At 44.5% G+C, this 27,640-nt stretch overlaps 1 protein-coding gene across 1 annotated transcript; it reads left to right on the top strand.

Moving 5' to 3' along the window:
• The first annotated feature begins 7,653 nt into the window (after positions 1-7,653).
• Positions 7,654-25,871, top strand: LOC137802767 (proline-rich protein 7). The gene is made up of 3 exons (XM_068600873.1): positions 7,654-7,766; positions 13,958-15,835; positions 24,194-25,871. Exons 2-3 carry the CDS (start codon positions 15,487-15,489, stop codon positions 24,844-24,846), a joined length of 1,002 nt encoding a protein of 333 aa, XP_068456974.1. The 5' UTR covers positions 7,654-7,766; positions 13,958-15,486; the 3' UTR covers positions 24,847-25,871.
• Positions 25,872-27,640: the final 1,769 nt, after the last annotated feature.

Below are 27,640 nucleotides of genomic sequence, written 5' to 3'. Positions count from 1 at the left end.
GGGGGGGGGGGGGCATTGACGTCGAGAGCCCAACCATTTGGGTTTTTTGGATGCCAAAACTCTGACTTTTCATGATCAGCAAATTGAAGTTGTTACATGCCGGATAAACAAGAAAATTAGATTAATTAGATTCAAGACGTAAAAGAGACTGTTTTCTGTTTACTGTGACGTTCAAAAGATTTAACCTGATGACTTCTCTGACACCAGATCATCTAGATCTGGACTCGGAAAAGAATCCATGAATTAAACTAAATCTTACTAAGTAATAAGGCTAAAAATCTCCCTAGACGCCCAGCTCTTTGTCTGTGATGCCCAAAAAATTGGACACATTTGCTGAAAAGGCTGCCAGTTGTTCAGCAGGCATTAAAGCCAAAATACTAACCGTAGAAATGGTGATGAGAGTACGCCTGTGTGTTTTTAAGGATTTGTTTAATAGATGCACTCCCCTGGTGCCGACGCTAATGACCCACAGCTACCAGCAGCCGCAGCGAAGCCTCATGGGAAGTGAGAAAAGCCCCGTTGGTCGTGATTACCAAGGGGAGAACAACGTGCCTCGTTACTGCATTGATTATGTGCAGCAAAGGATTACGCCGTTTCTCTTCCCCTCGTTTGTTCTGTGTGAAAGAACCACGTATATTAAGATGCAAATTCATCACACGGAAGAAAGAAAAAAACACCCTCGTGTGAAAAGGCCTGGAGCCCTAAAAACAAAAGTGAAATTAAAAGACAAGAAAGTGTGTTGAACATCCAGAAGAAGGTCATGCGCGGCCAGTTTTTTAGCTAACGGCGTCTGATGCAAGCGGCCAGTTTGTTAGCTAGCGGCCAGTTTGTTAGCTAACGGCGTCTGATGCTAGCGGCCAGTTTGTTAGCTAACGGCGTCTGATGCTAGCGGCCAGTTTGTTAGCTAACGGCGTCTGATGCTAGCGGCCAGTTTGTTAGCTAGCGGCCAGTTTGTTAGCTAACGGCGTCTGATGCTAGCGGCCAGTTTGTTAGCTAACGGCGTCTGATGCTAGCGGCCAGTTTGTTAGCTAACGGCGTCTGATGCTTGCGGCCAGTTTGTTAGCTAACGGCGTCTGATGCTAGCGGCCAGTTTGTTAGCTAACGGCGTCTGATACAAGAGATTCCTACAGAGAACCCTCCATTCATGGAGGTTATAATAAAGGTTTTGTTTGTTTTTTAAGAGTGTAATGTCATTGTAAGTCAGCATATGAATCCTGTAAGCGCATCAACAGCCTTCATAGTATGACTTCCTTAATCCTTTAGAAGACTTCAGTGCCGACTAAAGGGCTTTTTCTTTCTGTTAAAGCTTTCATATGCCCACATACTCTTCGACCAAAAGCTGTGGCGATGGAGAAGAATCCAGCTTTTGTTTGAGAGTTGAGAAAAGAGCTTGAAGGTGACTCGTGAATGCTTCTTCCCTCCTCCGTGACGAGCAGTCGGGTTTCCCTGCTGAGGGCAGGAAACAGGAAACAGACTTGAAAAGACAAGCCATCAGCACGGTGGCGTCTCATCAGCATCCCAATGAGCCGTGATCATATTTGTCCAAAATCGACTTTCAAGAAACAGGAATAACTAAGACAAAGACTGCTTATATCCACAGGTCAAACACAGAAGCCCACAATAGATCCTTTTTTCTTATTGATGCGTCATCGCTTCATAAAAGCAACACCTTTATTGCAATCGCTGAAATGACTCCAACCTTCTTTTGCTTGAAGAAAGAATGTAAGTATGTGAAATATAGACTGGATGAATAAATTGTTCTTTATTAATGCAACATATAGGGCAATATCATGGAGTAACCCTTGGTGAAGCTAATGACGAAGTGCCTTAAACTTGTATTCCTTCTAATGGCCACCAGGAGGCGACTCATCTGCTGGCAACAATAAGTCGTATCATATAGAAGTCTTCTCACTTGCTGTATTACATCAGTAAACATATTAAAAATGAGTTTACGGTCTCAATTGCTAGTTACAAATCTTCTTCAATGCAGCATGATGTTCATTAAGAAAGTATGTCCCATTTAGAGTCAAATAGAGCAGTGGTTCTCAAATGGGGGTTTGTGAAGGCCCTCCAGAAGACCGTATGGGAGATTAACTTTAAGAAAATCGGACACTGATGGCACAGTGGCGTGTATTACTTTTTCTTTTCAACCCAACATACTTTGCGCTGGTCGGGAGGTCCTCGGCTGAAAAACACATTTTACAAAAAAGCTTACTGGAATAGATCACAAATCAGTTATATGATTGACAGGTCACGAGGACTCCTCCGTGTTTTAACGTTGTGGGTTAACGTTGTGTATTTACCGGTCATGAAAGCCAAATGTAACAATTTGGCCTTCTTCGGCGTTTAACTGTCTGGTTCCAAAACAAAACCAAGATGGCGACGGCCAAACCGTCGTCGTCCATGACCAAATGTGTGACACTTCCATACATCGTGAACACATGTCGTACTGTCACGTTAGCACACAATGAGCCCACATGAACGCCAACGGTGAGTTACAGTGGAACGGCTTTTTAATCAAACCGCTCTCAGCACACAGACGGCCGAGTTCACGGCTCTCTTCATTCATGTGATAGCTTTTGTTGTTCCCTTTGCTCCAGCAGAGCGCTGTTGTCATAGCGATGCCGTGGTCCCCGGCTCGTCGCTGTATTGTTTTATTGTGTTGCCGGTTTGAACCGTACGACGTCTCCTCCTCCTCCTTCAGGCGTTTCGGACACAAAAAAAACAAACAGAAACATGCACGTACCAGTACGTCTTGGCCTCTTTCGCCAAAATGATGTTTCAAAATAAACGAGCAAATGTTGCAGGCGCACGCGGAAAAAAGTCGTTTCACAGTTTCCTCGCCGCGTAACACTCCCTCTGCATTTCAACATCACGTATCACAGCTCCATTCGTTCAGCAGTAACGTGTGTTTAGTGGTGTTGAAGGTGGCTGGAAGTGATCCAACAGTTATTATCACTCAGACCTCTTGCACATGCATGGGAGCATCTTTATCGTTATCATTTTAAAGAGACACATTTATAAAATAAATGTTTAATTGGGTATTGGTACGTTCATGCTTCATGGTTTACAAGTGGCACAGCTTTGATGCCCACTGGGAATTTTTAGGATATTGTTTCATAAATCCTCAAAAATTGTAATTGTCTTTTTTTTCCTGAACTTTCCCGAAATGAACTAGATATTTTTTTCGGAATAATCAAAATGTTCCGTTATACCGACAAAAAATGCCCAAGATTAGACGAACCGAAGGAGACACTTCATGCAATCATTTAAAAAAGAAAAAGGAGGAGAGTGGATAAACCGTTTTCCCTTTTGTGTCTCGTCTTCGGAAGATGTCTCTGAACTAATCTGCTCTAATGGACGATCCTCGCTTGACCAATCAGCATGGGCGGGTTTGTTTCCCATCAGCTTAATGTCGCTCTGCTCTATAATAACATACTGTGATATGTTTATTACTGTAATTTATTTTGCATGACCACATTATCCGTCAAAATTCATCATGAGTTTTAAAAACAATGATCCACATGAAAGGTTTTACATCAATTATGGGTAAAAATGTTATTTCATTATCAGTCAGGACATTTTATTACATTATTGGTCAAGTTATTACAGTTTTCCATCAGCTTAGGTGCACTTTTTTTTTTTTTTTTACATTTTCAGGAATCTTACAAGAAGGCAAGTAATGAGTCAGCTGTGTGACACCAAGTGACAAAACTGATGGCGATAACGGGACAAAGGCTAAGACCTGTGTGTGTGTGTCTGTGTGTGTGTGTGTGTGTGTGTGTGTGTGTGTGTGTGTGTGTGACGAACAGACTGATCTTTATGACAGAGGAACTGATGAAGACAACAGACTCTGTGTTCATCTGAACAGACTCTGGATAGTAACTGATCAAACGCCTGACAAAGCAACATGCTTGAGTTTCTTTCTAAGTTAATAGGTTACATGGCAGCCTGGTCAATGAAACCGCGTTTTTGATATGTTTTGATGGAAAACATATTTTCACCCGGATGACTTTCTTTTTTGCCTCATCACTTCTACGTTTCTAGTTCGCAGAAGTCCTAGTAAAGAGGATGTCGGGGTGGATGGGTCGGTCAAACAAACACAGGACTTTCACTCAGGAGACCTCCCATTTATCTGTAACTGAAATAAGCTAGCAGGGAGCTAACTGGAGAGCTAGCAGCAGCGCGAGCTGTCTAATGCGGGGCGCGAGCAGTGACACCCACCAAAGATAGTAGCGGCTTGTAACCCGACTTTCACGGTACCTAAGGATATAGCATGACTAGGCGCTGTTGTATTTGCTTTTCAAATATGTGTTTAGCTCTCTGCTAATCCCACGTTTCTCAGCAGTATTGTGTTGTGTTGTGCTAATTCACAAGTTCACAAGATATCTAGTCATTTCAGTGTCAAACTGGAATGACCCAGCACTCATCTGCCCCTCAGGGATAGCTACAAATGCATGATAAGAACAACCTGTGCAAGTCATTATCACAAGCTAGAGTAGAAATGACTTGTCATACCATTTAAAAAAGACACATTTATAATTGCTGGGAATATTTGAACCCGCATGTCTGAGATAACGTTGAATTAAAATCACTGGGCCAGACTAAGTGACATGTCAACATGTTTTTTTTGTTGCACATTTTACAGATATTCATCGACGCCGGCGTGGCTCACTGTGCACACGCTGGTGTCTGCTTCCAGAAATGTTCCCTCGGTGCTTCCAGAGGCCGACTGCTCACTGATTTGAATTCAATCTAATGAAGAAGTGTTTGGCAGTCAAATCAGCTGCAGGTGGAGAGAGCTCAGAGCCTGAACTCTGACGGTTGTTAAGGAAACCACCATCTCTCTCTCTCTCATGAGCACATGACGGCTGCAGAGTCACGTTACCTTCAAGACACCATGCAACTCTCAAAGGTGTGTGCGTGTGTAGTATCATTAAGGATGTAAATATGTAATATATGACATTTAACCAGTTTGTAACTGAATGTTACTGATTAAAAACTGCACAAGCTCTTTGCTGTTAAAGAAGCCTCTGAACAGAGAGAATAACTGATTTATTTTTATTATTCACCACTGAGATATTATTTGACTACGTGTCTCTTGCTGCTGTAATCCTGCAATTCAAAGTTGCATCGCACTTACCTAAAGTTGGGAGTCACGAGAGACATTTAAATAAAGTAAATAAATAAAAAGGTATGAATCTAGTTCCAAATAACAGCGGATACTACATTTCCCATGATGCAGCTTTTGTTTTTGTTTTTTTCAGATCATCATCAGAAGGCTTTCTACTTACCCCAGAGCTTTCAAACGCATCTGAGATGAAGATAACTCTTCACACACACTGTTCCCCCGGTCATAATGAACTTCAAGGCCTCTGAACTAATAAAAGGACTAAATACTTCACGTCTTCACCAGGCCAGTATCCTGAGAATCACTTCCATACTGGAACATTGTGCACTCCATGTTCTCAGAATGAAGGCAGGAGAGAGAGTAAAGTCAGGGCGTGGAGATCGATAAGCAGAGGGGCATCGATCCTGGAACTCGTGCTGATACTCAAAACAAGACTCATCAGTATTTTAGGCGACAATCTGCCCACCTTTTGAATACATTCATCCTTAAAACCCAGGCAAATTGAGTGTTTTCTGGCCTTAGAACAAACGTGCACAGATTTAAGATGCTCGTGCTATTAACTCGCTCGGGTCCTTGGCTTGCCCAATTCATCTAACCTGACCAGGTGCGATGTTGATGCTTCGAGAGAAGCAGCGAGACTCCGAGCTCTGAAAACCAATAGAGCATTGATCCCCTGATCTACCAGAGACACATGGAGGATTAAGAGTGTTGGTCCCTTTTCTGAGTGTTCCTTTGATCTTCAGGCATCAATTCACTCTCCCGAAGTGCTCCGAACAGTCCTGCTGCTTTTCATTTCTTTCACCGGGTAAAATCCGGTCCCCCGATCAACAGACGGCAGGAATGAAACCCAGCGGGACTCCTCTGTGTCCCGGCGCCTCATGTGAGCTGCAGAGAAATTACAAATCTGGCCGTGGTCTTTGGTGCCGAGGGTGGCGTCCGATGAAAGGTCGCGGCGCCACTCCAATCAATGTAATCCCCGCACGGTGGCCATTTTAAGGGACATCTCAGATTCAACACGTTAAACTCAGCGCTACATCTGGATGTGATTTATTATTTATCAGTCTAAGATGGACTTCATCACGTTCAGCTGAACGCTAGTGCGAGCATGCCAACAAGTTCAAAGTCTCCACCTCTATTTTTTATACTTAGCATTAAAGCTGCTGAGGCTGACAGGAAGTGTGTCATCAGTTTGAAAGATTCAACAAGACTTGGAGCTGTTGGTGTCGCTGCATGAATCACATGACACTTTTCTTTCGTGACAAACAACTACTGAACAAGTTGCCACGAAATTTAAATTCATCCGATAGTCCGATTTTTGGCCCAGTGACGAAGCGATAGAAAAGAAGAGCTCGTTTGATTGCTGTATTTGGATGAACGACGAGGTAAAAAAGGAACAACAGTGTGCGTGATGAGAACAGGCCCACGGGATGGGGAATACACAACAAAGTGCATGTGCAGTCGGAAGTGGAACTAGCCTTAAATTGCATGTTTAGGTGGAAAAAATGATAATGCTACACTAAGGCAGACTTTGCATGAGCAACAATAGCGTTCGGTAAGTAGCCAATCAAATGGCAGCGGGGCAACAGACAATCAGCTCCACACAGCATCAGACACTTTCATCCACTTTCATTGCCAAATACTTTGGACATGTGCATCTTGTTTTTTTTTTCCACACAGTGGCCTCTCAAGCAAAGCACAATTACCAACAACCCTGAATTGTAGAATATTGACAAAAAACAGCAGCAATTGAGGATTTCTTCAGACATGCATTAATCCAGAATCCTATCTATTTGGAAATTACTCATATCATCACTATAAAACCACTCTTTATTCTGCTGCCAGCGTTGCCCCACATAACCTGAAAGGCATGACAATCACTTAAAGGAACAACCTCCGCCAGCTGCTCGGCGGTAGAGACTCTATAATAAACATTCCTGTGTACAATGCCAGCACTGGAGCACGTTTGGACGGATGGAGAAGCTCTGACCAGCGCAATGCATCAGTGGATCATCCAAATATTTTTGCACACTCATGTCAATATCACCCCTCTCATTTGACACCTTTTCAACTCCTCGGCGTCTGTCTCCCTTTTGCCAAGTCGTGCGTCCTTGGAAACCCCCCCGCCGGCAGGCTGCTTTGTATTCCCATCATCCAGACAGGCAGACAGGCGGTGTGTCACGAAACGCTCCTTCTGCTGGTCCAGTCATGAGGGAGGGAGGGAGGGACTGAATGAAGGAGAGGAGAGAGAGAGAGGGAGAGAGGGAGGAGCCAGGCTGTCAAGGTGAACCGATGAACCCCTCTTTCTCTCTCTCTCTCTCTTTATTACCCTAGACGTCCAAAACACGACGCGCTTCTCCGGGCTGGGGGGGGGAGAGCGCGAGCGGAGGAGCTCACTTCATTCACCGGGCGATGGTCTGACCGGAGCCGGGAACCACATCACACACACACCGCCAGGGCACGGACTCAAGTGGTGTCTTTTTTTTATATTTTATGTTGTTGTTGTTTTTTTTACCATCGTTTTGTTTCGTCCTTTTTTATATATATAAAAAAACAACAACATTTTGGACACCACAATTAAATGGCACGGAGCGAGCGCAGCGCTTCATCTCACCGGAGACTCCAAAAGAATTAAAAGGTGAGTTTTTTTTATTCCAGCAGCGACCTGTGGTGTCCTGTAGAGTGTGTGCGTGTGTGTGTGTGTGTGTGTGTGTGTGTGTGTGTGTGTGTGTGTGTGTGTGCGTGTGTATGAACAAGCAGTGAGTTTACGGCGACGTTGTTGTCGTCTAAGGTGTTTTATTACCTGCGCTGTCACCTCATCTCACGATCTCCATGTAAAAAGGATTCTTACTCTTCAAACATTCGTTTATTGGCTTATTGACGCCGTTTTGTTTTACCACTAATTATCTGCATTCTCAGTCTCAGGATGGCAAACCCTCCTGCTTGTTCCCTCATGGAGGAAATTGAAGAACAGACATTAGTAGAAACACACAGACACAGACACACACACACACACTCTCACACACAAATAAAATACACAGCAGTGCGTCTGTTGCGTAATGTAGGAACCATCAGCAGTGTGTTTTGGATGACTTGACGTGGACACGATTGAGGTTAATTCAGAGCTGCTGAAACACAGTGAAGACTTTTTGGTTTTGCTGGCAGCTGTGAGGGTTTAATTCTCTGTAGCAACACACCCTGACACAGAGGAAACATGCAGGGGCCCCACTGGACCCCTCAAGAAGTGCACATGTAGATAACTTGATGAAATCTGCAGTTTATTTTGCGTCTTAGATAAATCAGTTTATAGATTACATCAAAAACATAACGCTGATAACATTTCTCACCAGAATGAAAAAGCACATCCATGTCTCTCTATAATTCCACACTCGGGCCGGGGGACACGGCGCAGGTGTCGTCGAGGCCGAGCTATCACACGACACTGGAAGCTGAAGAGTCAAAGCGACAGATGGCGTTTGCTGTCGGAGGTGGTGCTTCAGGCCGGACGCGTTCGCAATGTTAGCCTAGCAAGTATGAATAACACTGAAACAGAACGGGGACCAACTTTGGACCGCGCTGAAATATCTCAAGAACTATTTCATGCATTGCCAATTTGCATTTGACCAATACTTTAGTTTATGACCAAATGCCTGCAGAACCAATCCCAGAATCACCCTCACCTGAGTTATTAGCGCGCTAACAAGCTAGACTGAGCTGGTGAAGATAAACACGTTAGCACCGTCTCTGTCAACAGAAGGAAAGAAGCCCAAAAAACTACCCAACATGGATAATCGTAACAAAGCATGACAACACGAGGGTCCGCTTTTCTCAAACCCCAAATGTCATAAAGACTTGCAAAATCTGCCCATTTACGAACACCCAAAGTGACAACGCGGTCAGGAGAACCGCTACACAGGAGGGCAGGAAATAGTATTAACTTGAAGACATACAAATGCTGTATTTGGTGTCAGATTGTCAGTGTGTGAAGTGGTTGGCGCCTGGACTAAAGACAACTTCCTGTTTTTTTTTACCTTCAGTTTAATCCTCAGTAGTGAAACATAAAACTTTGCAGCGTCGTGCTTTGGTCTGTACATTTACAATCAATGAGCGTCATTCGTAAATGTTTTCTTACTTTTCCAATCTTAAATTTGTTTGTAAAACTAAGTGTGTTACTTAGTTATCAGAAATAGTAGTTGCGGCTTCCAGTCTTAGAACTCACTGCAATACAATCATGAAAAGAGTCTGAATATCAGTTCATAACGTTTAGAAAACATTGCATAGTGGAGAACTTGTTCGTACACAAGTTGCATCCTGCCACATATAAAGAAACACTCTTTATCCAACATGGACGTAAAAACCTTCACCTCACAGTTGTGTGAAAGCTCAGTGACCTTCATATAAAACAAGTAGAGTTTAAAAGAATGCAAGGACACAAGTAAGAGAGCTCATTCCTGGAGAAAAAAAGAGGTTTGTGATCTTGTGATTTCCGTGTGACGGAAACCTCTCGTGGACACCGGTGATCATGTGGGTCTTTGAGTGAAATGTGACGACAGACGTTCTGCGACTGCCGAGGGGAGGAAGTGGCCCGCAGAGGCCCGGAGAGCGTCCTTGAAGCGAAACACTGCATCCTCACATGTTCAGCAGTTGAATGAAGAGATCAGCCTGGAGGAACTGGAGACTCGCAGGTTTCATGTCCCTATCGAGGAGTTTTTTTTGTTTATGGTTTTGTTACTAATCACGAAAACTCTGCAGTACAAAATGTACCAGGCCGCAAAGATTGGACCAAGATTAGATTTTCATATTTTCTATGAAAATTGACTTCTCTTCTTACTAACTTACTGTATGATGATTTTCAGAGCTGTGCTAACAATCAGGCAATAGTTGAAACATTCCTTAACTGGTTTTGACAACAGATTTATTTTTCATTTATGGTTCCAGCTTCTTTAATATGTGGATAATCGCTACAAAGAAAGAAGCATTTAAGCTTGTCCTTTCTGAATAAGGACTCGACCTGCCCTTCACAGTTGTAGCGGTCTCTATGGACAAAAGAGGCTCGTATTATGGCGAGTTAAATGGTCAATCATGTAACATCCTCCACTATTATTGCCATTGTATTTACCTATCCACGCTTGATCTGACTCATTCAGTCCTTTAATTCAGAGCGAGATCACCTTTTTTTTCAGATTGTGCTCCGCATGAGAGAAAGATAAAAGACAAAAGAGGGATATAAATAGCACGAGTGTGTACTGTACATGTGCGTTGTCGTACACGAGTGGGCGTGGAGGTTGAGGCCCGAGAATATAACGCTCCTCTGTGATGACTAGATCGGACGGGCAGGAAGCGTGGGGAGATAAACAAAAGCTCTGCTCCATATCAGCGCTTCCAGATTTAAATATCAGCGGCTGTGCGACCCTCTCCTGATGCGTCGCCTCTCCCGAACAGATTTAAATTGCAATAGACACAGGAGTGTGATTCCTAAAGGTGACATGGAGGTGGAAGATAAAAAAAAAACAACATACATGGCAATGTAACTGCAATACAGTACAAGTTACGGGTGTGCAATATGGAGATATTAGCTTGTGAGAGATTCACACATTTCCACGACCTGCCTTGACAGTGCTCTCGCGGTTCCTCTGACAAATACCGTAAAAGTCAGGTTACAAGCTGCTACTACCTTCGGTGGTCGTTCCCAGTAGCGCCCCGCTTGTAGCTAGCTAGCGCTGCTGCTAGTATCCCCGCTAGCTCTCCGCAAGTTCTCTGACAACCACTGAAGGTAGCAGGACCGGCCCCCGCTCGAAGCTAGCTAGTAAGCTAGCAGCGCGAGCTTGCTATAGCGGGGCCACCCACCGACGGTAGGAGCGGCTTATAACCGGCGGGATACAAAGAAATCCACTCCGTTCTCATTGCAGGGCGCCAAATACCGACTGTTCATCACGTCGCCGGCGTCCGATACAGACGATATCGTGGCTTTCGAGTCACTACCATGAAAGAAGTGTTATAAAGTTGTTGTTGAAGTTACGCTGGTGATGTTTGTGAAGTGTTTTCTCTACTTGCATTGCGTTCTACTCAACTCATGTATTGTCGTATTGTTGAGCACCGTGATGTCTTTGGAGAATCGTGGATCGCCATCCTGTCCGAGGAAATCGCGACATGACATTTTTTACCACGTTGCCGAAAGTGTTGATTGTGTACAAAGAAGAAATGGAAACGGTGTTTAGAGGTCATCGGTTAGCATTTGATGAATGAAATAGACAATTCAAAACCCACAACTTGTTTAAACGGTGAAAGATATCTTAATACAAAATGTTTGAACATTTTCAGCTTTAAATGTTGCAGTGGACGAGACGGTTGACGTTGACAGTACTTCATGGTGAGGATGAGTCCCTCAGGATCCGCTCAGACAGGACGGAAGAATTATTACATTCATAAGCTCATCACCAATTTACAAAAAAACTAATTCCTTCTGTTTTCCTGTCATGTCTGCTGACAAATAGAAGAACCACGACTAGAAAAAAAAACTGTGTGACTCTGGAGTCGATCATAAATTTTATCATGAACGCAAACGTTTATTTGTATGCCTTCTTTATCGGTCCGTTTCAGACATTTCCACCTCATCAGAGCATCTGGAGTCTCTCTGACAGCTGCTGAGGATTCGGCATCCAAACGCGGGCAATAAACAATTAACATTTACTTCAAGGATGTCCCCTTGAGACGCAGCGTTCTGGTCTCTTATAGCCACAAATATAACATTATAAAACCCGTGGAGACAAAGGCAGCATTACATAACATAACAGGCAATACAAACTCGCTCACCCTCTCCCACCTTTACACCCCCAGCCCTCAGCAGCTGTTCAAGAAAACAATACATCCGCATGAAGAGCAAGTGATGCAGTTTGTCTTCAGCTTGATTGAAAGAATACACAAATGATGGCGTCAACAGGCAGATTTAAGATGAGAAAGTAAAAGAAGTCCTTGACGAGTGGAAAGAGGTAATCTCAACATCTAACAGGTGATTGACATGAAATTCTATGCGGACGTTCGTGGTTTCATCAGGTCAAAAATATGAATGTGTTCAATACCTTTTGAGTACGATGAACATTATGGCAGCTAAAAATCTGAACGTCAATACTGTCATACTGTGCATGTAAGCGTTTTCATTCATATTAGCATTTAGCGCCGGTTGTGTGTCACATGCTGCCGCTGCAGTTTGAAGTTTCGTAAACGCTTTATGGAAACTGGAAAAATGTAACAGAGTCGGGTGCAAAGTTCCCTTGGAGAAAGCAAACAAGGCGACACTGAAACGTTCTTGTTAAACTCCTCACCACCAGACAGTTCGGCATAAAATTCTCTCTCCGGGTGTCAGATCTCACCAGATGGAGGTCTGCAGGCCGTCTGTTCGGGGTCGCCGGCATGAAAACCTGCAGGACCTTCAGTCCTCCTGATCGACTGGAAACTCTGAAGGAAGAAAACACCTTTTGTGTCTGAATGAGAATGAAAAAAAAGGAGCTAATAAAATGCAGTTTTCATTTCTGTTCCAGCGAACATTTTGCAGACATCAGTTGCTACGAGGCAGAAAAATGCTTCTTAGATTGGAGCGAATTAAGAAGCAAAAAACAGCTGCTGTTTGTGATTATTCTTCTCGGGTTTTAACATAATTATTCATATATTCTGTTTTCTATCATTTAGAGGCCACCTTTTTTTAGGAAAGCACACATTTTTCAAGAGTATAAACATGGTGGGAACCGCATCTAGCCTTTGCTAGAATAAATTACAAACTTGTTTTTATTGTTAAAGCAAAAAATTATACAAGAACATTTTCAGTGTGTTGTACTTATTTTTCTTTGTCTTGTTACTCCTTCCTCTACGGCTGAATCTAATATTTAATATTTCCCCTTCAGACTTGTGGTGGATATTATATCATATTGAATCTTATATTCAAATCAAACCCCTCGACTGTGGAAAGTCATATTACAGGTGGTCCCATTTTTCTGTTTTTATTTGGTCCGTCTACTCCACGGTTATCATGGATCGTGGATTTGGACGACCCTGGACACGCTTCAGCAAAGAATGACGTCAAAGCCAAAGAGTTAATAACGTGACATTTCTGGGCTGGACGTTGAAATACAAACGTTGGCTTCGAAATATCATTAAAACGAGATAATCAGGAGAAAAATGAATATTTTGGCACAGTGCCCGCCTTTTTCTTTGCAGGCGTGCATTTTGGCATTATATATATATATATATATATATATATATATATATATATATATATATATATATATATATATATATATTTTTCCAGTTATACTGAGTGTATTTGTGTACCTGCATGCAAACATAGAGCAATCAGATTAATACAATAGTTTCATTCGATCTGTGTGTTTGGCACAAACCACATGGACTCAAAGAAGAACAGACGACGAGCTTTGAGGTCAAAGGTCAACACTTTCACCATAAATCTTCCCGAATCTGCTCAGACTTAATTTGGAGAACTTGTTCTTTGATAACAGTTCAGTGTGGAAGAATTAACTGAATTCATTTATTAGTTTGAACAAAAATAAGAAAAAAAATAGTTTTCCAGCTTTTGTTTCAGAGCCACTTTCACTCCATCGCCGTGTATATTTCCTCGGCGAGCGTCTCTCTGAAGTGTGAAACTGATACTCGCCCCCCCTCCAGAGGTCGGCGTCATAATTCTGCCTGAACAGCTGAAATTCACACACTGCACTGTTTTCACTGCTCAGAGTTCTCACTGTGTTGAAAATATTGTCTGAATTTGTCCTCTGATGGTCGCTGACGACGTTCTCGTCTCCTCCCTGTGTGTCTTTGTAGAGCGGCGTGAGGCCGAGGAGTCCCGCTGGGATCTGAGAGGGAGGAATTCGGCCCCCCAGCGGTGCAGACGGACCCCAGACTTCAAAACCCCGCGGGGGACCAGCCTTTTTGGCTTCACGTGGACGTCAGGGATTCATACATTGTCTTCTGGGTTTTGGCGCTTCTGATTGGACGTTGCCTCAGTTCATCCGGCCCCCAGGCCTTTTGTTTTCTTCCAGCTTCAACTTCCTTTTTTCTCTCTTGTATCTCGGACTTGAGGTTCTGCCTCGAACACCAGGTGATGACGCCGTTCGCAACTTTATTTTCCATCAGAAAAGACGGAAAGGTTTTCAGCCGCCGCCACTGAGTGGGTGGATTATTGAAAAAGGAGCCTGGTGGAGCTTTTCTGGAGAATTGAAATGGATGTTGTGATGATGTTGAAACACCTGTGAAGCTGCAGAGTTCATCTGTAATCGTTGTGGAATAATTTATGTGTCTGTGTGTATTTATCCTGGGACTCATGTAAATGAGCAGAGCTGCAGTGGAGCTGATTTCTAAAACATCTGGACGAATACAGACGATAGACGAACAGTTTTCTTGCAGTTTTCTCATCCAATTCTGCACATTTTAGTAGCTTTAGAAAAAAAAAAGCAGAGACTCCGATTTTACTAAAGTTACAACAATTTGAACTATGTTTCAAAGGACAAGACTCCCTTTGAGTCCTTGAATTCATGTGTTGGTGGTGCAGGAAGTTTTCTCTTTTCCAGACTCATCACTTGTACAAATAATCTATTTTTTTCTGCCCAGCGTCTGCTGTCACACCTCAAGAGTGTAACATCCTGTGATTTCTATTCATTAATCTCTAAACGAGGTGGACAGAATCAGTTGTTGCAAGAACAACAAGCCACCACCGATGTTTTCAAGCCGAGTAACCTCATCATCAACGTTTGGCATCCAGGTCCTTCGTGCAACTTCTTATCCTGTATAAGCACAACCAAGACTGGACCTGCAGAGCGTCTTATCGACTGAATGTTTCTGGATATTGAACTGTTATTAACTCTCTGCGTCGTCGCTTTTAACTTCTTTTGATAATTCTAAGGATTTTGGAAATCATTTCGACAAGAAAGCAGAAACCAATTTGACGTCCGCTTCAAGTGTTGAGTGAAGGAGCGGCCATCTTGAAACAAACCCGTCACTGTGATGATTTCGAAGGATGCTGTAACCTTCACTGACTTCGCTGCCTCGGTTTTCAAAGGAAGCGACTGAACTGTCACCGGCTATCAAGCCGCTGCTTTTATTTTGATAGTTTCCGCCTCGGATTACAGCGCACAGGATCGCAGCATTTGCATCTGCTGTATCTTTTTTCATCACAAAATGTGATAACGGTGCCATAATTTGACGAGCGAGACGAGCCACAAACTTGCTAAGTTGAACAGCTTCCAGAGGAAAACAGGACCCTCGCGTACATCCCATCCTCTGCATCTGAAATCGAGTTGCGGTGGGGTGGCGGGGACGACGACAACGACGACGACTCTCAGCCCGTCTCCGCCATGGTGATGTCGCAGGGCACCTACACCTTCCTGGCCTGTTTCGCCGGCTTCTGGCTGGTCTGGGCCCTCGTCGTCATGCTCTGCTGTTTCTGCAGCTTCCTGCAGCGCCGGCTGAAGCGCCGCCACGAGGAGCGGCTGAGGGAGCAATGTCTGCGGACCGTCGAGATGGAGCCGCTCAGCTGTCACCCCGGGGGATACCCGCCGCCTGCTCCGCCTCCTCCTGCCCCGCCTCCGCCTTTGCAGCTGCCCAGGGAGCCGCCGCAGTTTTGCCCCCCTCAAACCCTGTCGCCGCCTATTCCTCTGCAGATCCCTCATCTCATGCCGCAAGCGAACTGGGTCAGCATGCCAGGTAACAATGGATGTTGTACTATGTGTTTTATGCCGTTGCTGAGCGGTTCTTTCAACGCGTTTGAACCATTTTACTGTGAAATAGTGACGGGAAGGTGAAGTGTGGAAGGATGTAATGGAGGAATTTGGCATCTTGCACCTTTCAGAGCTCAAGCGCACAAAGCATGCCAACAGGAAGAAGAGAGAAAGTTTTGTCCTGCCGGTTGTCAACACTCATGAACAGCGTTTGCTCAGATGAGACGCACTCTAATATCATTTCAACAACCTTCAGGTCAACAATGTGAGTCAAAAATCGAATTGTACGGGGCCGCTCGCCAGCAATTCCAACGATATTGTTCAAGATATTCAGTCTCAATCGTGTATGAAACAATAGGTGGACAGCACACAGCGGAGTGTTTTTATTTCCTCGTCTCTTTCGACTATTATTCCAACACCAGCAGTCTAAACATTAACTGCATCCATTAGTCTCGACACTCACTGCAGGTCTTCTCTCAAGCGAAGCGTTAATCTCTTCTCTACTGCTGAGTTTTAAATTACCGACAAATGTCAAACCGCTTTCCCCTTTATTTACCAAATGCACATTTTATTCATAAGACGCAAAATGTGTTCTCCTGAACAAAAACACAACACAAAAAAAGGTGAGAAATATCGAGTAGAAATCACAATATCCACATGTAGAAATGAACGAAGAGGCAGGGGACACGAGGGGGATTTAATTTTTCCCTGTCAGATTTTTTTTTAGCGCTTCCACCTCCCTGCCTGCCGGGCTGCGTTCCCCCGCAGGGCGTCATGGTGACAGCTGCCGCTGAGGCGTGGGTGGTGACTGTGGAGGCCCAGTGGTGACGGAGCGAGCAGCAACACGACCGGGCTAAACTCAGAGAAACAAAACGACAAGAAAGAGAGACAATCACAGGGTAGAGAGTGAGGAGCTAGCAGGAGCACTGAGAGAGATCTCCATCTTAACGGATAGGTTTTCCAAGATGTATTGATCACTCTAATTATTCCTCCATGAAGCGCTTTCTCCGTCTCCTAATTAGCTTCTCAGAAATGGCCTTGTTCTGTGTTACAATGTCTTCTCAAGTTCAGCCAACGTGAGGCTTTGCCAGTCAGAGTTACTCTTCTTTTACTCCATAGGTTCCCGACCCGGGGGGGGTCAGGACCCCAAAAGCGGTTGTGTAGTTAATCAAAAGGGGTCACGAGATAGTACCCACTTCAGAAATATTAAAAAATAAGCCACAATAACCAGTCACAAGTAGACATTGCTTCATGCTTTGGCGCTTTAATTAGGGCTAGGTACCGTAAAAGTCGGGTTACAAGCTGCTACTACCGTCGGTGGGCGTTTTCCCGCTAGCTCCCCGAGGTAGCCAGCTAGCGCTGCTGCTAGCGCTGCTGCTAGCGCTGCTGCTAGCGCTGCTGCTAGCGCTGCTGCTAGCGCTGCTGCTAGCGCTGCTGCTAGCTCCCCAACAACCACCGAAGGTAGCGGGACCAGCCCCGGCTCGACCAGTAGCAGCAGCAGCAGCAGCAGCAGCAGCAGCAGAGAGCTAGCAGCAGCGCTAGCTTGCTACAGCGGGTACACCCACGGAAGGTAGGAGCGGCTTGTAACCCGACTTTTACAGTATTACTACTTAATAATCTTATAACCCACAACAGAGTGAAGGCGTCACTGAAGAGAAAACCAGAATTGTGAACCAGTCTTGTGAAGGAAAAATCAAATCAATGGGAATTACTAACTCAGGACCGCACATTTCGGTTCAATCCTATCGATATTTCATTTGATTTAAAGCAACTTCTCTAGACGTGGAGCCATGCCGACAACGGGGCTAAAAATATACCTCGTGAACAGGAAACCATCTGCATTTAAAAAGCAGCTTTCTAGTCTTCTGACCACTCAAAACAAAACTGCTTTGTACACACACACACACACACACAGTAATGTATTAACAACGATGGCACGGCCTTTAGGAGGAAGCCGGAGATCGAACCACTGGTCTTCTAATTAGTGCAGAACTCGTCCCTCCATCCTGAGCCACAGCCACACGACGGATGGCGTCTCCACCCGAAAAGGCGATAACTAGTTCAGTTGTTGATCCAGCTGTCAAAACAGCAACTCTGGATCAATCAATCAACACCATTTGGGTAATGATTCAGACACCGGGAACCAGACCCACCGGGTATAAAAGCCCTCTTTAATCAACACGCCGCCTCGTTCACACGGTGCAGCTGCCAGCTACAAACGCTGACCCACACTGCAGGTCACTGAGCTGCTCCACTTGTGCGGTTGGCAGTTCAGTGTTTTACTCGAGGGCATCTCAACTCTTCAAATACACAGAGGGAGTTTAAAACCATGAGCCTTGGTTCCTTTCTTCCTTCCTTCCTTCCTTCCTTCCTTCCTTTCCCCCCAGGCAAAACTTGTAAATTGTGGCTCAGCGAAAAGTCGTTTTGTAAAACAATTTTTATGGAAATTCCCGAGTTTTGCGAACATTCTGCTGAACCAACCACCCTGGACATGTCTTCAAATACTGAGTCTTTAAATACTGAGTCTTTAAATACTGGCCATACTTCAGTCAGTTTTGGACGCATCAGGGACGGTGTGGGTTTCCACTCATTACACACGTTGGTGTCTTTTCAAAATAAACTTCCACATTCAAAGGAAACCTATAGTTTCTTTTTAAAATTAACTTCCAAAGTAGGTTTACTTAGTTTTTCCAATTTATTTCCACAACAGAAGTACTTCGGCTTAGGAAAAGATCGTGGTTGGGGTTAAAATAAGTACACTTCTAACCTTTGTCAACGTTTCACACGGGACACGAACAGCAGCCTCCTGAGTGAATGTCCTGTGAATTCCTCGCTCTTTATCCTACATCTGCCCTCTTACGATGCTGTGGATACCGACACCAAAGGGCACTGCCCAAAGGGGCGTGATGTGACGGGTTGGGAGTGAGAACATGTTGTCCTGGCAGACATGAACACGAGGGAATGTTCTTTTTCAGGAGTTCAAGCTTCAACCTAGAAAGCAAGAAAGAAAAAAAGCGCTTAATTGCTTCGATGTTTGTAATGGAAAAAGAAAGTGCAGGTATGTCGAGTGAAATTCAAACAACTTGTACAGCAGATGTGCTACGTGCAGTTTTTCATCAAATACTAACTTCTCAAAAGGTTGAATAGGCTGTTGCCTCTGACATAAGAATATGGAAAGGAAAAATGAATCCAAAAATGATTTCCTTAAAAGAAAAACCTATAAATCAAAAACCAATAAAAGAGGAATTAGAAAGCAACGAAGGAGGAAGAACAGCACAAACCTCTACATTTCTGTAGAGGGTGAAGACGAGGGAAAGAAAGATTATTGGATAGGAGGAGGAGAGCTGGAGTGAGTAAAAGAGCATCAGCTGCCGTCAAAGATAGTTGATGAGCACAGACAGATAGCAACGGATAAAACAAAAGGTTGCTGGAGTCTCGGTCACAAAGCAGACTGATGAAGAGCTTCAGTATCCAGGCAGCAGCAGAGCTAAAAGGGAAGCAGGTGCCGACCAGCTGAGCACAACAGAGGACAGAGAGAGAAGGCTTCAGTCGTATTTAACAGGGGTGAGAGAGAGAGACGTGGAGATGCTGAGTGGAGGGCTCACAAGCAGAACCACAACCGCTCTCACACTCATTTACAAGGCTTCAGATAGCTATGCAGGATTTAAAAAAAGAAGCCAATCGTAAAGCACCAAGAGACACAGGAGATGGAATGAAACTGGAAGCTTAGGAATGAACATGTAGTGTTTGTTTAACCCGAGACCCGATACAAAAACCCTGCAATAAAATCACAACTTCATGAAAGTTGTAATGTGAAGAGGCTGCCGGTTAGAGTGTTTCTGTTATTTTGGGTACGCCCATGCATGTAAATGAAAAAGAGAAAAAAAGAAAAAGAGGACCTTTGTAACCCAACTTACTTTTGCTTGAAAACATTGTGCTTCTCCTTGGAAAGAGTATTTGGCAGCAGACGGCGGCCTTGGAGTCCAGCGTCGAACGCTTACGTTAAAGACAGTGTGCTTTCAAACCTCCGGAAGACGGTAAAGAGACGGTAAAAGCGACGTACGCACAGACTCCGTCACTCAGCTGTCAGCCCACGCAGCCGGCTCGTCTCGCTCCGGCAGGGCGTTGACACTGGGAGGCGCTCTCTCAAGACGCTGCGCTCAGACCAGCGGGGGGTGAAGATTCCTCATCTGCAGCCGTCTGCAGCCACGGAGTTTTGAACTGGGAAAATCACGACGAAGGTCGGAGGTTTGGGTTAAAAAAATAAACAACGGTCGGCATTACTGAAGCACTGATGTTGTGTGTAGGCCAATGAACCAACGTTGACAACTGGTTTCATATGGGACACGAACAGTGGTCACCCGGGTGAAAGTCCAGTGGTTTTGTATCCACTTGTAGGGACCTGGTCGCTGTGTTTCCTCATTCATGACTATTGATAACATACCGTATTTGCTTCAAAACTGTGAATGAGAACATCTTGATCTAGTTGTTCAGTGTGAATGCAGACAAGACCAGATGTGAGGAAAAAAAAGTTGCATGAGATTAAATGGAGATAAGAAGGGAAGTAATACGATTAAATGAAATTAGATGTAAAAAAGTTGGAAGAGATGTAGATATTTGGGGAAAAAAGAACAACATGCGGAGAAAAGAAGTGACATTCAACGTGTCCGTGGCTGTCAGACATGAACAATGCCGACCTGTCATGAGTACTTTTTATATCAGCCCGGTATCGCGCTTGCAGAAGCGCACTACGCCCGTGATGAACTTTGTGAAAACGACTTGGTTAAGGTTAGAAAAAAACATCATGGTTTGTCTTAATAATGTAGCCACTTGAATAAATATCAACGCCCCTCAGTGGACTTTCTTACACAACGTTAAGTAACGAGCACAGAAAACGTAACGTCAACTTTTTGTTTCACGCGAGACAAGAACAGCAGTCTCCCGGGTGAAAGTCCTGTTTGTGTGATCCATGCACCGACCCACCCTGAGAGGACTTTCCATGCGCAGCATCCATGTATTAATATCTCTACGTCGACTGGATTCAAATGGAGGCTCTGCGTTGGGTTTACCGCTTGTCGTGGAGGTAGAGTTTCATTCGCCATGCCAGTTTCTATTCAGGAACTCAGAGTAACCTCAACCTAAAGGTTTGTTCAAGCTGCTTTCTGAAACTAGATCCATGCAGGAATAATAAAAAAGAAAAGGATGTATAGCATAGATTCAACAGTCATGTTTCAGTGTGATCCACCATGACCAATGTGATCACCGTGATGCGTACGGTAGCTGTGGCAGACCACTGTCTCACACCGGCACAAACAGGAAACCTCAAACAATCCCCCTCTGATCCTCAACATCAGTCCCATGTGTTTCCGCTGATGTTTATTTAAAGCCGTCCTGGCAGCTGGTGTTTTGGACAGTGAAGAGAGAGAGAAAGAGAGAGAGAGAGACGGGACTGCGGAGTCGACGATGAAAGTTTGATCCTGCAGGAGTGATGGACTTTGGTCAGGTACACTCGCACAAGAGCGCGCACATGTGCGTCTATAAATACATCCGACTCCGTGGTAACAGTACAACGTAACAGCTGTTTATTCACCGCTGTGAGTTTTACTACTGAGGATGCAAACAGGTTCAAGCTGTGGCTCGGTTGCGGGGACTCTGGATCATTTACATCTCATAGTTATTGATATTTTCCATCAATTTTCCACAACAGACTTGAACATTTGTGCATAAGTGTCCCAATTTTCCAAGCTTTCTTTCCCCGAGTCCTGACAAATATTTGTAAAACACTAAAAATGGGTTCTTTTCAATATTATACTTTGTATTTTAACCCCTTAAATAGAGGTTTAAAATGTTCCGTCCTACTCATTACTACCTAATCCAATATAAAAAAAGTAACCAATGCAGCTTTTTACTAAATCAACTTCTACTTTTGGAAGCTCCGGTCAACTTTGTGGCAATTATTTTTAGTTTCAGGCTGAGAAAGTGTTGGAGACCCTGCTGTATTTTCAAAATTTTACACAGAAACTGTTGCTATTCTTACAGCATCAGGAAATGAGTCCAGATATTAGTCACTTTGAATAATATAGATGTATTTATTGTCAAAAAAAGTTGCATTATTGGGTGAAAAACAGTTCTTTTTTTCCAAAAGAGACTGCAAGAAATTCACAAGCCGAGTTACTGTTGAAGCAGAAGCAGAGAGCTTGTGCAACACTTCGACAAATATCGATCAGGATCTGAGCAGATCCATCAGCCTGGACACAGAAACTGCTTTCAGTTGTTCCAAAAAAAATAAAAAAACAGGGCCCAAAATATGTTCCTTTATACTGGCAATACGTTAAAATATAGACTCCATCTTAGTGTATTTGCCCACAGGCTCTCTGAAAGAAATGTTGCAGGTGTGAACTTTTGTTTTGCAGCATAGATGCCATTTCCTTAAAAAGAAGAAAAAAAAATGTATTCATGTGCTTGTATTCAGTGTTTTTGTGTTTTTTCAGCCAGAAGTAAATGTCAAACCAATTCACTGAGGAGCCACGATTCTACGTTAGAGCAAGTTTAAAAATATATTGCTTTCTGTTGTTTCAACCCCATGATGGGGAAATTGTATCTGATCCGATAGAATAAAAACATCGCTGCATTACTTACAACAGCTGCAGCCGCTGAAATGCCCTCAGCACAACATGGGGAGTGTGTTGACTAAGATTCATGTCTCAGCACTTCTTAAATGCACCGTGACAACTGCAAAAAAACAACCTGGGCGGGTGTTTCTGCTGAATTTGCTGAACTTGTGTCAACATTTCTGCATCGGTCTGAACGTTTCACTGTCGAGTCTTTGGCGGCTTTAATTAGCAACAGGTGTGAACGGTCCAATTAGTGGCGAGAAGTCAAGAAATCTGTGCGCGGCGCCGACGCCCCTTATAAAAAGGGCAGACGAGGTGGCAACTGGGGAAACTAGCGGCCCCGTAAGCAAGGAAACAAAACTGGTATTGTTCAAGAAAAGTTTACTGAAACAAAGGATGAAAATGAAACCCAGGAATTTCAATAAAACTAAACGAGACTGCAGAATAAAAAGTCTGCAGACTCACAGATTGCTGCCAACTTCTCTCGACCTCTATTCCACTAAATGACATTTACACCTCTCAGCTTCTCGTCTAACTGGAACAGACCACCTGACCAGGGAGCACAGGGTGAGCGAAACCATCCAAATCATCGAAATTTATAAAATCCCCATTGATAAAATGTTTCAAAATGGCATTGATTACACACCAATGAGCACAACTAAATATAACAAAACGGCCTTTACTGTAGAACCTCGTCACATATCTCCACTAAATAAACACTCTCGCTGCTGATCGACCACAACATCAAAACAAACTAAAGAAGCTTTGTGTCATTTATGGCTATTGATCTATCAAATGCAATGAAACAATAATGCAGCACTGTTGAGGTTGTGGAACAACGGGGCTCAGTGAAATAGGCAGTATGGCAACCTGTTCCCATTGTGATTACGTGTCCTGTTGCACAATGCGCTGCATTGCAGTTCCTCCATTAGGAAACGATGTTTCAATCTCCAGCGAGAGGCAGAAGGATGAGATTCAAGTGCGCCTGAAATAGGAGCGAGCGACAAAGGAAAACGTGTGCGAGCGTTCAGACCAAATGTGCTGCAATGGTTTTTGTTCCCACAGATGAACACGCTGTCGCATGCAGCATAGCAGGACGTCGTCCATTTGTTTGGTTTGTGTCTTGTAGATGAAGTGTGTTTTGTGTTGCACACTGACTCATTTATATATGTGCGTGTGTGTAATAAAATATATAATATTGCTTCAGAGTTGGCGGCCCAGTGCACATGCTCAGCAGCGTCAGCTTTTCTAGACTCCCCCAAAAAGAGTTGAGGGATGATTGACCTTGTATGCCGTTGAATATGTCTTGTCAACAGTTTTACAGGTGTCCCATTTAAGATGGTGGTCGACAGGAAAGGGGGGGGAGGAGTTATTTGCAGTTGCAGTACTGCAGTTGGCCTCCTGGGACAGACTGGTGGCAAAGCTGACTCGCTAAAATGTCGATGTTTGTAGTGACAAGTCGGTCTCATCCAGCATTTGCACAGTCATTCGTAGATATCCCATGAAAGTATTCTGCATGGTGTATATAAACGTACTCATGAAGGAGGACGTATAAACACCGTAAAAGCACATGCAGACTGGGCTGGATGGGGGGATAGATGCGTCCAACAACCACCAGGAGGACCGTGAAGTCGAGTGTTTGATCCAAACTTTTCCTTGAACAAACTAAGTGGTTTTGTTTCCTTGAACCCTTGTGATTAATCCCAGTCTTCTTCTTCTTCTTCTTCTAGACACAGAGCTATTTGGGAAACCACCCTGCTACGAGGAGGCAGTTCTGATGGAGGATCCTCCTCCGCCCTACAGTGAGGTCTTGGCCGACCCGCGGGGCGGCACCTACCTGAAGCCAGCCCCGCTCCGAGCCGCGGCGCCTCCGCTTCCACCTCCGAGGGAACACCAGGATCCTGCTCCGGTGTTCACGTCCGAGACCGGCAAGCCTCCCGTGACGGCCGTGTTCCCCGAGCGAGCTTACTCCTCCCTGATACGCCTGCCTTCGTCCCAGCGCTGGGACTCCCTGGGTCATCTCCTGTCCAACATGGATCTGAACCACAACAACCTCACTCCGCCGGGGGCCCGCTCCATTCAGGCTGCCGCCGCGATGGCTACCATGCCCCGCCGAGAGCCCAGGACTCACCACGATGGACTTGGGCTAAGAGGTGGACTACATGGACTCCAAGGAAGCATACATGGACTCCAAGGAAGCATACAAGGACTCCAGGGAGGCATACAAGGACTTCGAGGAGGCATACAAGGACTCCAAGGGGGGATCCAGGGGTTCCAAGGAGGCTTACAGGGACTTCAGGGGGTCCATGGTCTGAGGGGACTGGAGCCCAGCTGTGGCCTGCCAACAGCCTTCCCCCTGCTGGGTCGTAGCACCGCCGTCTAGACCTGGACGCTGACTGGAGGAGTCTTAACGAACCAATGAGTTGGTCCATCTCGAGAGAGCCTTCAAAAAGGAGATCTACAAAGACAGACTTCCTGTCTGTACGCCTCCTTTGCGGCTCCGTGTTGCGGAGCGCTAACTCCGCTAGCTAGTAGTAGAGATTTAATTCCCCGAAAGCGCTAAAAAAAAAAGAAAAAAAAAAGGAGCATTAAAGAGCTGCCGACGGCGTCAGGAGTTCAATTCCCCGGCGCAGCTCCGTAAAGGTCGAAGCGCGTCCACCGCTCACTCTGCTGGGATCGTGGCTTTCAGATTACGTGTGCGAGTAAAAAAAAAAAGGAGGAAATTACACACCGTTTCACGCCGTTGTTGTGAAGTCACAGCGGCGTCGCGGCGACGCTAATTGAGTCAAAGTTTTTTTTTGAACAACGGAGGAGAAAAGACCAGTAACGCGGATCAACAGGCACTCTATACCTTTCATCCAGACTCAACTTCATTTTCATCTCCCGCCCCCTCCCCCCCCTCGTGTCGCCCTCTCTCTTTCTGCTCGTCCCTCTCGTTCTCGCTCCGTGCCTTGAGCAACCTATTGTACCAGTCTGCCGTTGCCATGGCTCCCGGGAACTGTCTGTTGCCCACGACGACCTCTCCTCTTTCATGTGCTCTCGATTCTTCGTAGACTGTCGCTCGCCGCTCCGTCCGTCCGTCCGTCCGTCCGTCCGAGTATTTACGGTGACAAAAGAACACGTGGGGACGCCGAGTCCCGCCGCGATTTTTTTTTTTGTCCGAATCCCCGCAAAAAAAAAGGTGGATGGAGGACTGGAAGCTCTCCAGAGGACCGAGTGGACTTGGATCGCATTTTGTAACGCGCCGCTTTGTCGTTTTGCAACGTCTTCGATCGCGTTGCCGCTTGTCTTCAATCTGGAAGTTCGGGTTTTGGGTCATTTGCGCAAATAACAATTTTTTTCATTGTACAATTACAAATTCTTTTCAGCTTTGTGAGAAATGCCTTTTCTCTTGTGAAATAAAAAAACATCTTCAACCCGCGAGGCTTCTTCCAATAATTTAAGAGGTGCAATTCTAATAATAAGAACATATTATTGGTTAAGAACGTATATTCGTGATTTTCCAACATTTTATTCTACCGACTAGGTTGCAAAAATCTTCATCTGAAGTCTCTCTTCATGTTGTAATTTGCTTCTCTTCGCTGTAAATTGATTCTGAACGTCTGCCATTCAGGGAAGATTTCAATGTGAATTTCAGTCTCCGTTTTCCTCAGTTAGCCCGAGTCACTCTGACCCTTCTCCTCTCTAGATGTTCTTCTTTTCATCTTCACTTTCTCTGCAGTTTTGTTGTGCTTATTCTTTTTAATATTTACTTTGTGTTCTCCTTTTATTACTATCTGTGGTATTTACCTCATTTGTTCTCGTGCTGCTTCATTGAGTGACAAAGAAATGGCAGAGCAATCGTGGCTGCCACTCATATTCGTAGGAGTACTCTTAGTATTAAGTCCCAAAACAACTATACATAAACACAGAACACTTAAAGTGTATTTGAGCGCTTGTGAAAGTGCTTCGTGGTGGGGGATTCCTGCAGCAGTTCCTCACAAAGCTGCCATGCAGTTCATGTTTAATGGGAAATCAAATACTCGACGTCGCCCCTGCTGTTTGAAGGCACTCTGATAATTTGACTTTATATTTTTTTACAGTTCTACATTTCTACAGCGCCATAATATCAGGTTAGTTTTGCACTTAACTTTGTGAAGTTGTGGTTTTGCGTGTGTGGCTGTCCACGTTTCCTTCTGGCTCGCCTGCAAAACCCAGACCTTTCCTGGCTTTACAAGCCGAGCATGTAGCTTTTGACTTCTTCCCTGTCGCCTAAAACAAAACGTTCACACCCGACGCCTGAATGGACGATGTCGGCTCAGCTGTGGTCATGGGGAGAGAGAGGTTGTTCCCAAAAACCACAGGGTCGCCGGTTCGATCCCTGATCTGCCCACAAGACACTGAACCTCGGGCGCACTGTTGCTTAAATACTGCGGATGGGTTAAAAGCGGAGCCGAATTTCCCCAAGCGGATTAATACAGGATGCTTTCTTTGTCGTCTTAAAAGTTGAACACCTGCTTCACAGCATTAATTATGTGTCCTGAGGTGAAACTCTTCCACAAATGAAGAAACGAGAAGTGCAGCAGCGTTTTTTTTTTGCCTTTTTTTTTCTTTTCAAAACCCTGCAGTAAAAGAATCGGCGTTGATTGACCCTTCAAACAGATCTACAATTACGATTCATCTCGTTTTTAAATCCAAACCCATATCGGGCTGAGAGCGACAATCTGCAGCAATTTCTTTAAATGTCAACACCCTCTAATTCCCCGCTGCCACAAAACAATGTCAATAATGGTCTTAAATTATTGTAATCATTTTTCATCTCTGGCTTCCATCGAGGTGGAGAGCCTCAATACAAGTGCTGCAGCCCATTATCATCATAACACACAAAGTGGAACGGGTCGGGATTGGCTGGAGGTTAAAAGTATCATATGCTTTGGTTAAAAATGGATTTTCTTCAGCATCTGTTGTTCTCTTTAGTGTGTGTGTGCGTGTGCGTATTGCCGTGCTTTGGCATTTGTTTCTGGGTAATCTATACATGCAAATGCGAATATGAATTATATCATGCTAAATCTATGAAAGAAAACTATGAGAAAAGCAGCCCGGTCTCTTAAAAATTACATTAACACAATATGAAACCAAATTCAAAAATTCAGTTTTGAAGGAACGTATTTTCTCTCTTATTACTGATGTGTCTCTTT

This window comes from Clinocottus analis, unplaced genomic scaffold (assembly GCF_023055335.1).
Source record: "Clinocottus analis isolate CAN_PGR_092001 unplaced genomic scaffold, fCliAna1.0.p SCAF_5, whole genome shotgun sequence".
NCBI classification, from domain to species: Eukaryota; Metazoa; Chordata; class Actinopteri; order Perciformes; family Cottidae; genus Clinocottus; species Clinocottus analis.
This window is presented reverse-complemented; position numbering and strand designations above follow the sequence as displayed.

What these genes read in the sequence shown, in the direction of transcription:
- LOC137802767 (XM_068600873.1), top strand. Translation starts at nt 15,487, where the DNA reads ATGGTGATGTCGCAGGGCACCTACACCTTCCTGGCCTGTTTCGCCGGC. An exon ending in GAACTGGGTCAGCATGCCAG is followed by an intron (nt 15,836 to 24,193) that starts GTAACAATGGAT and finishes TTCTTCTTCTAG; the next exon opens with ACACAGAGCTATTTGGGAAA.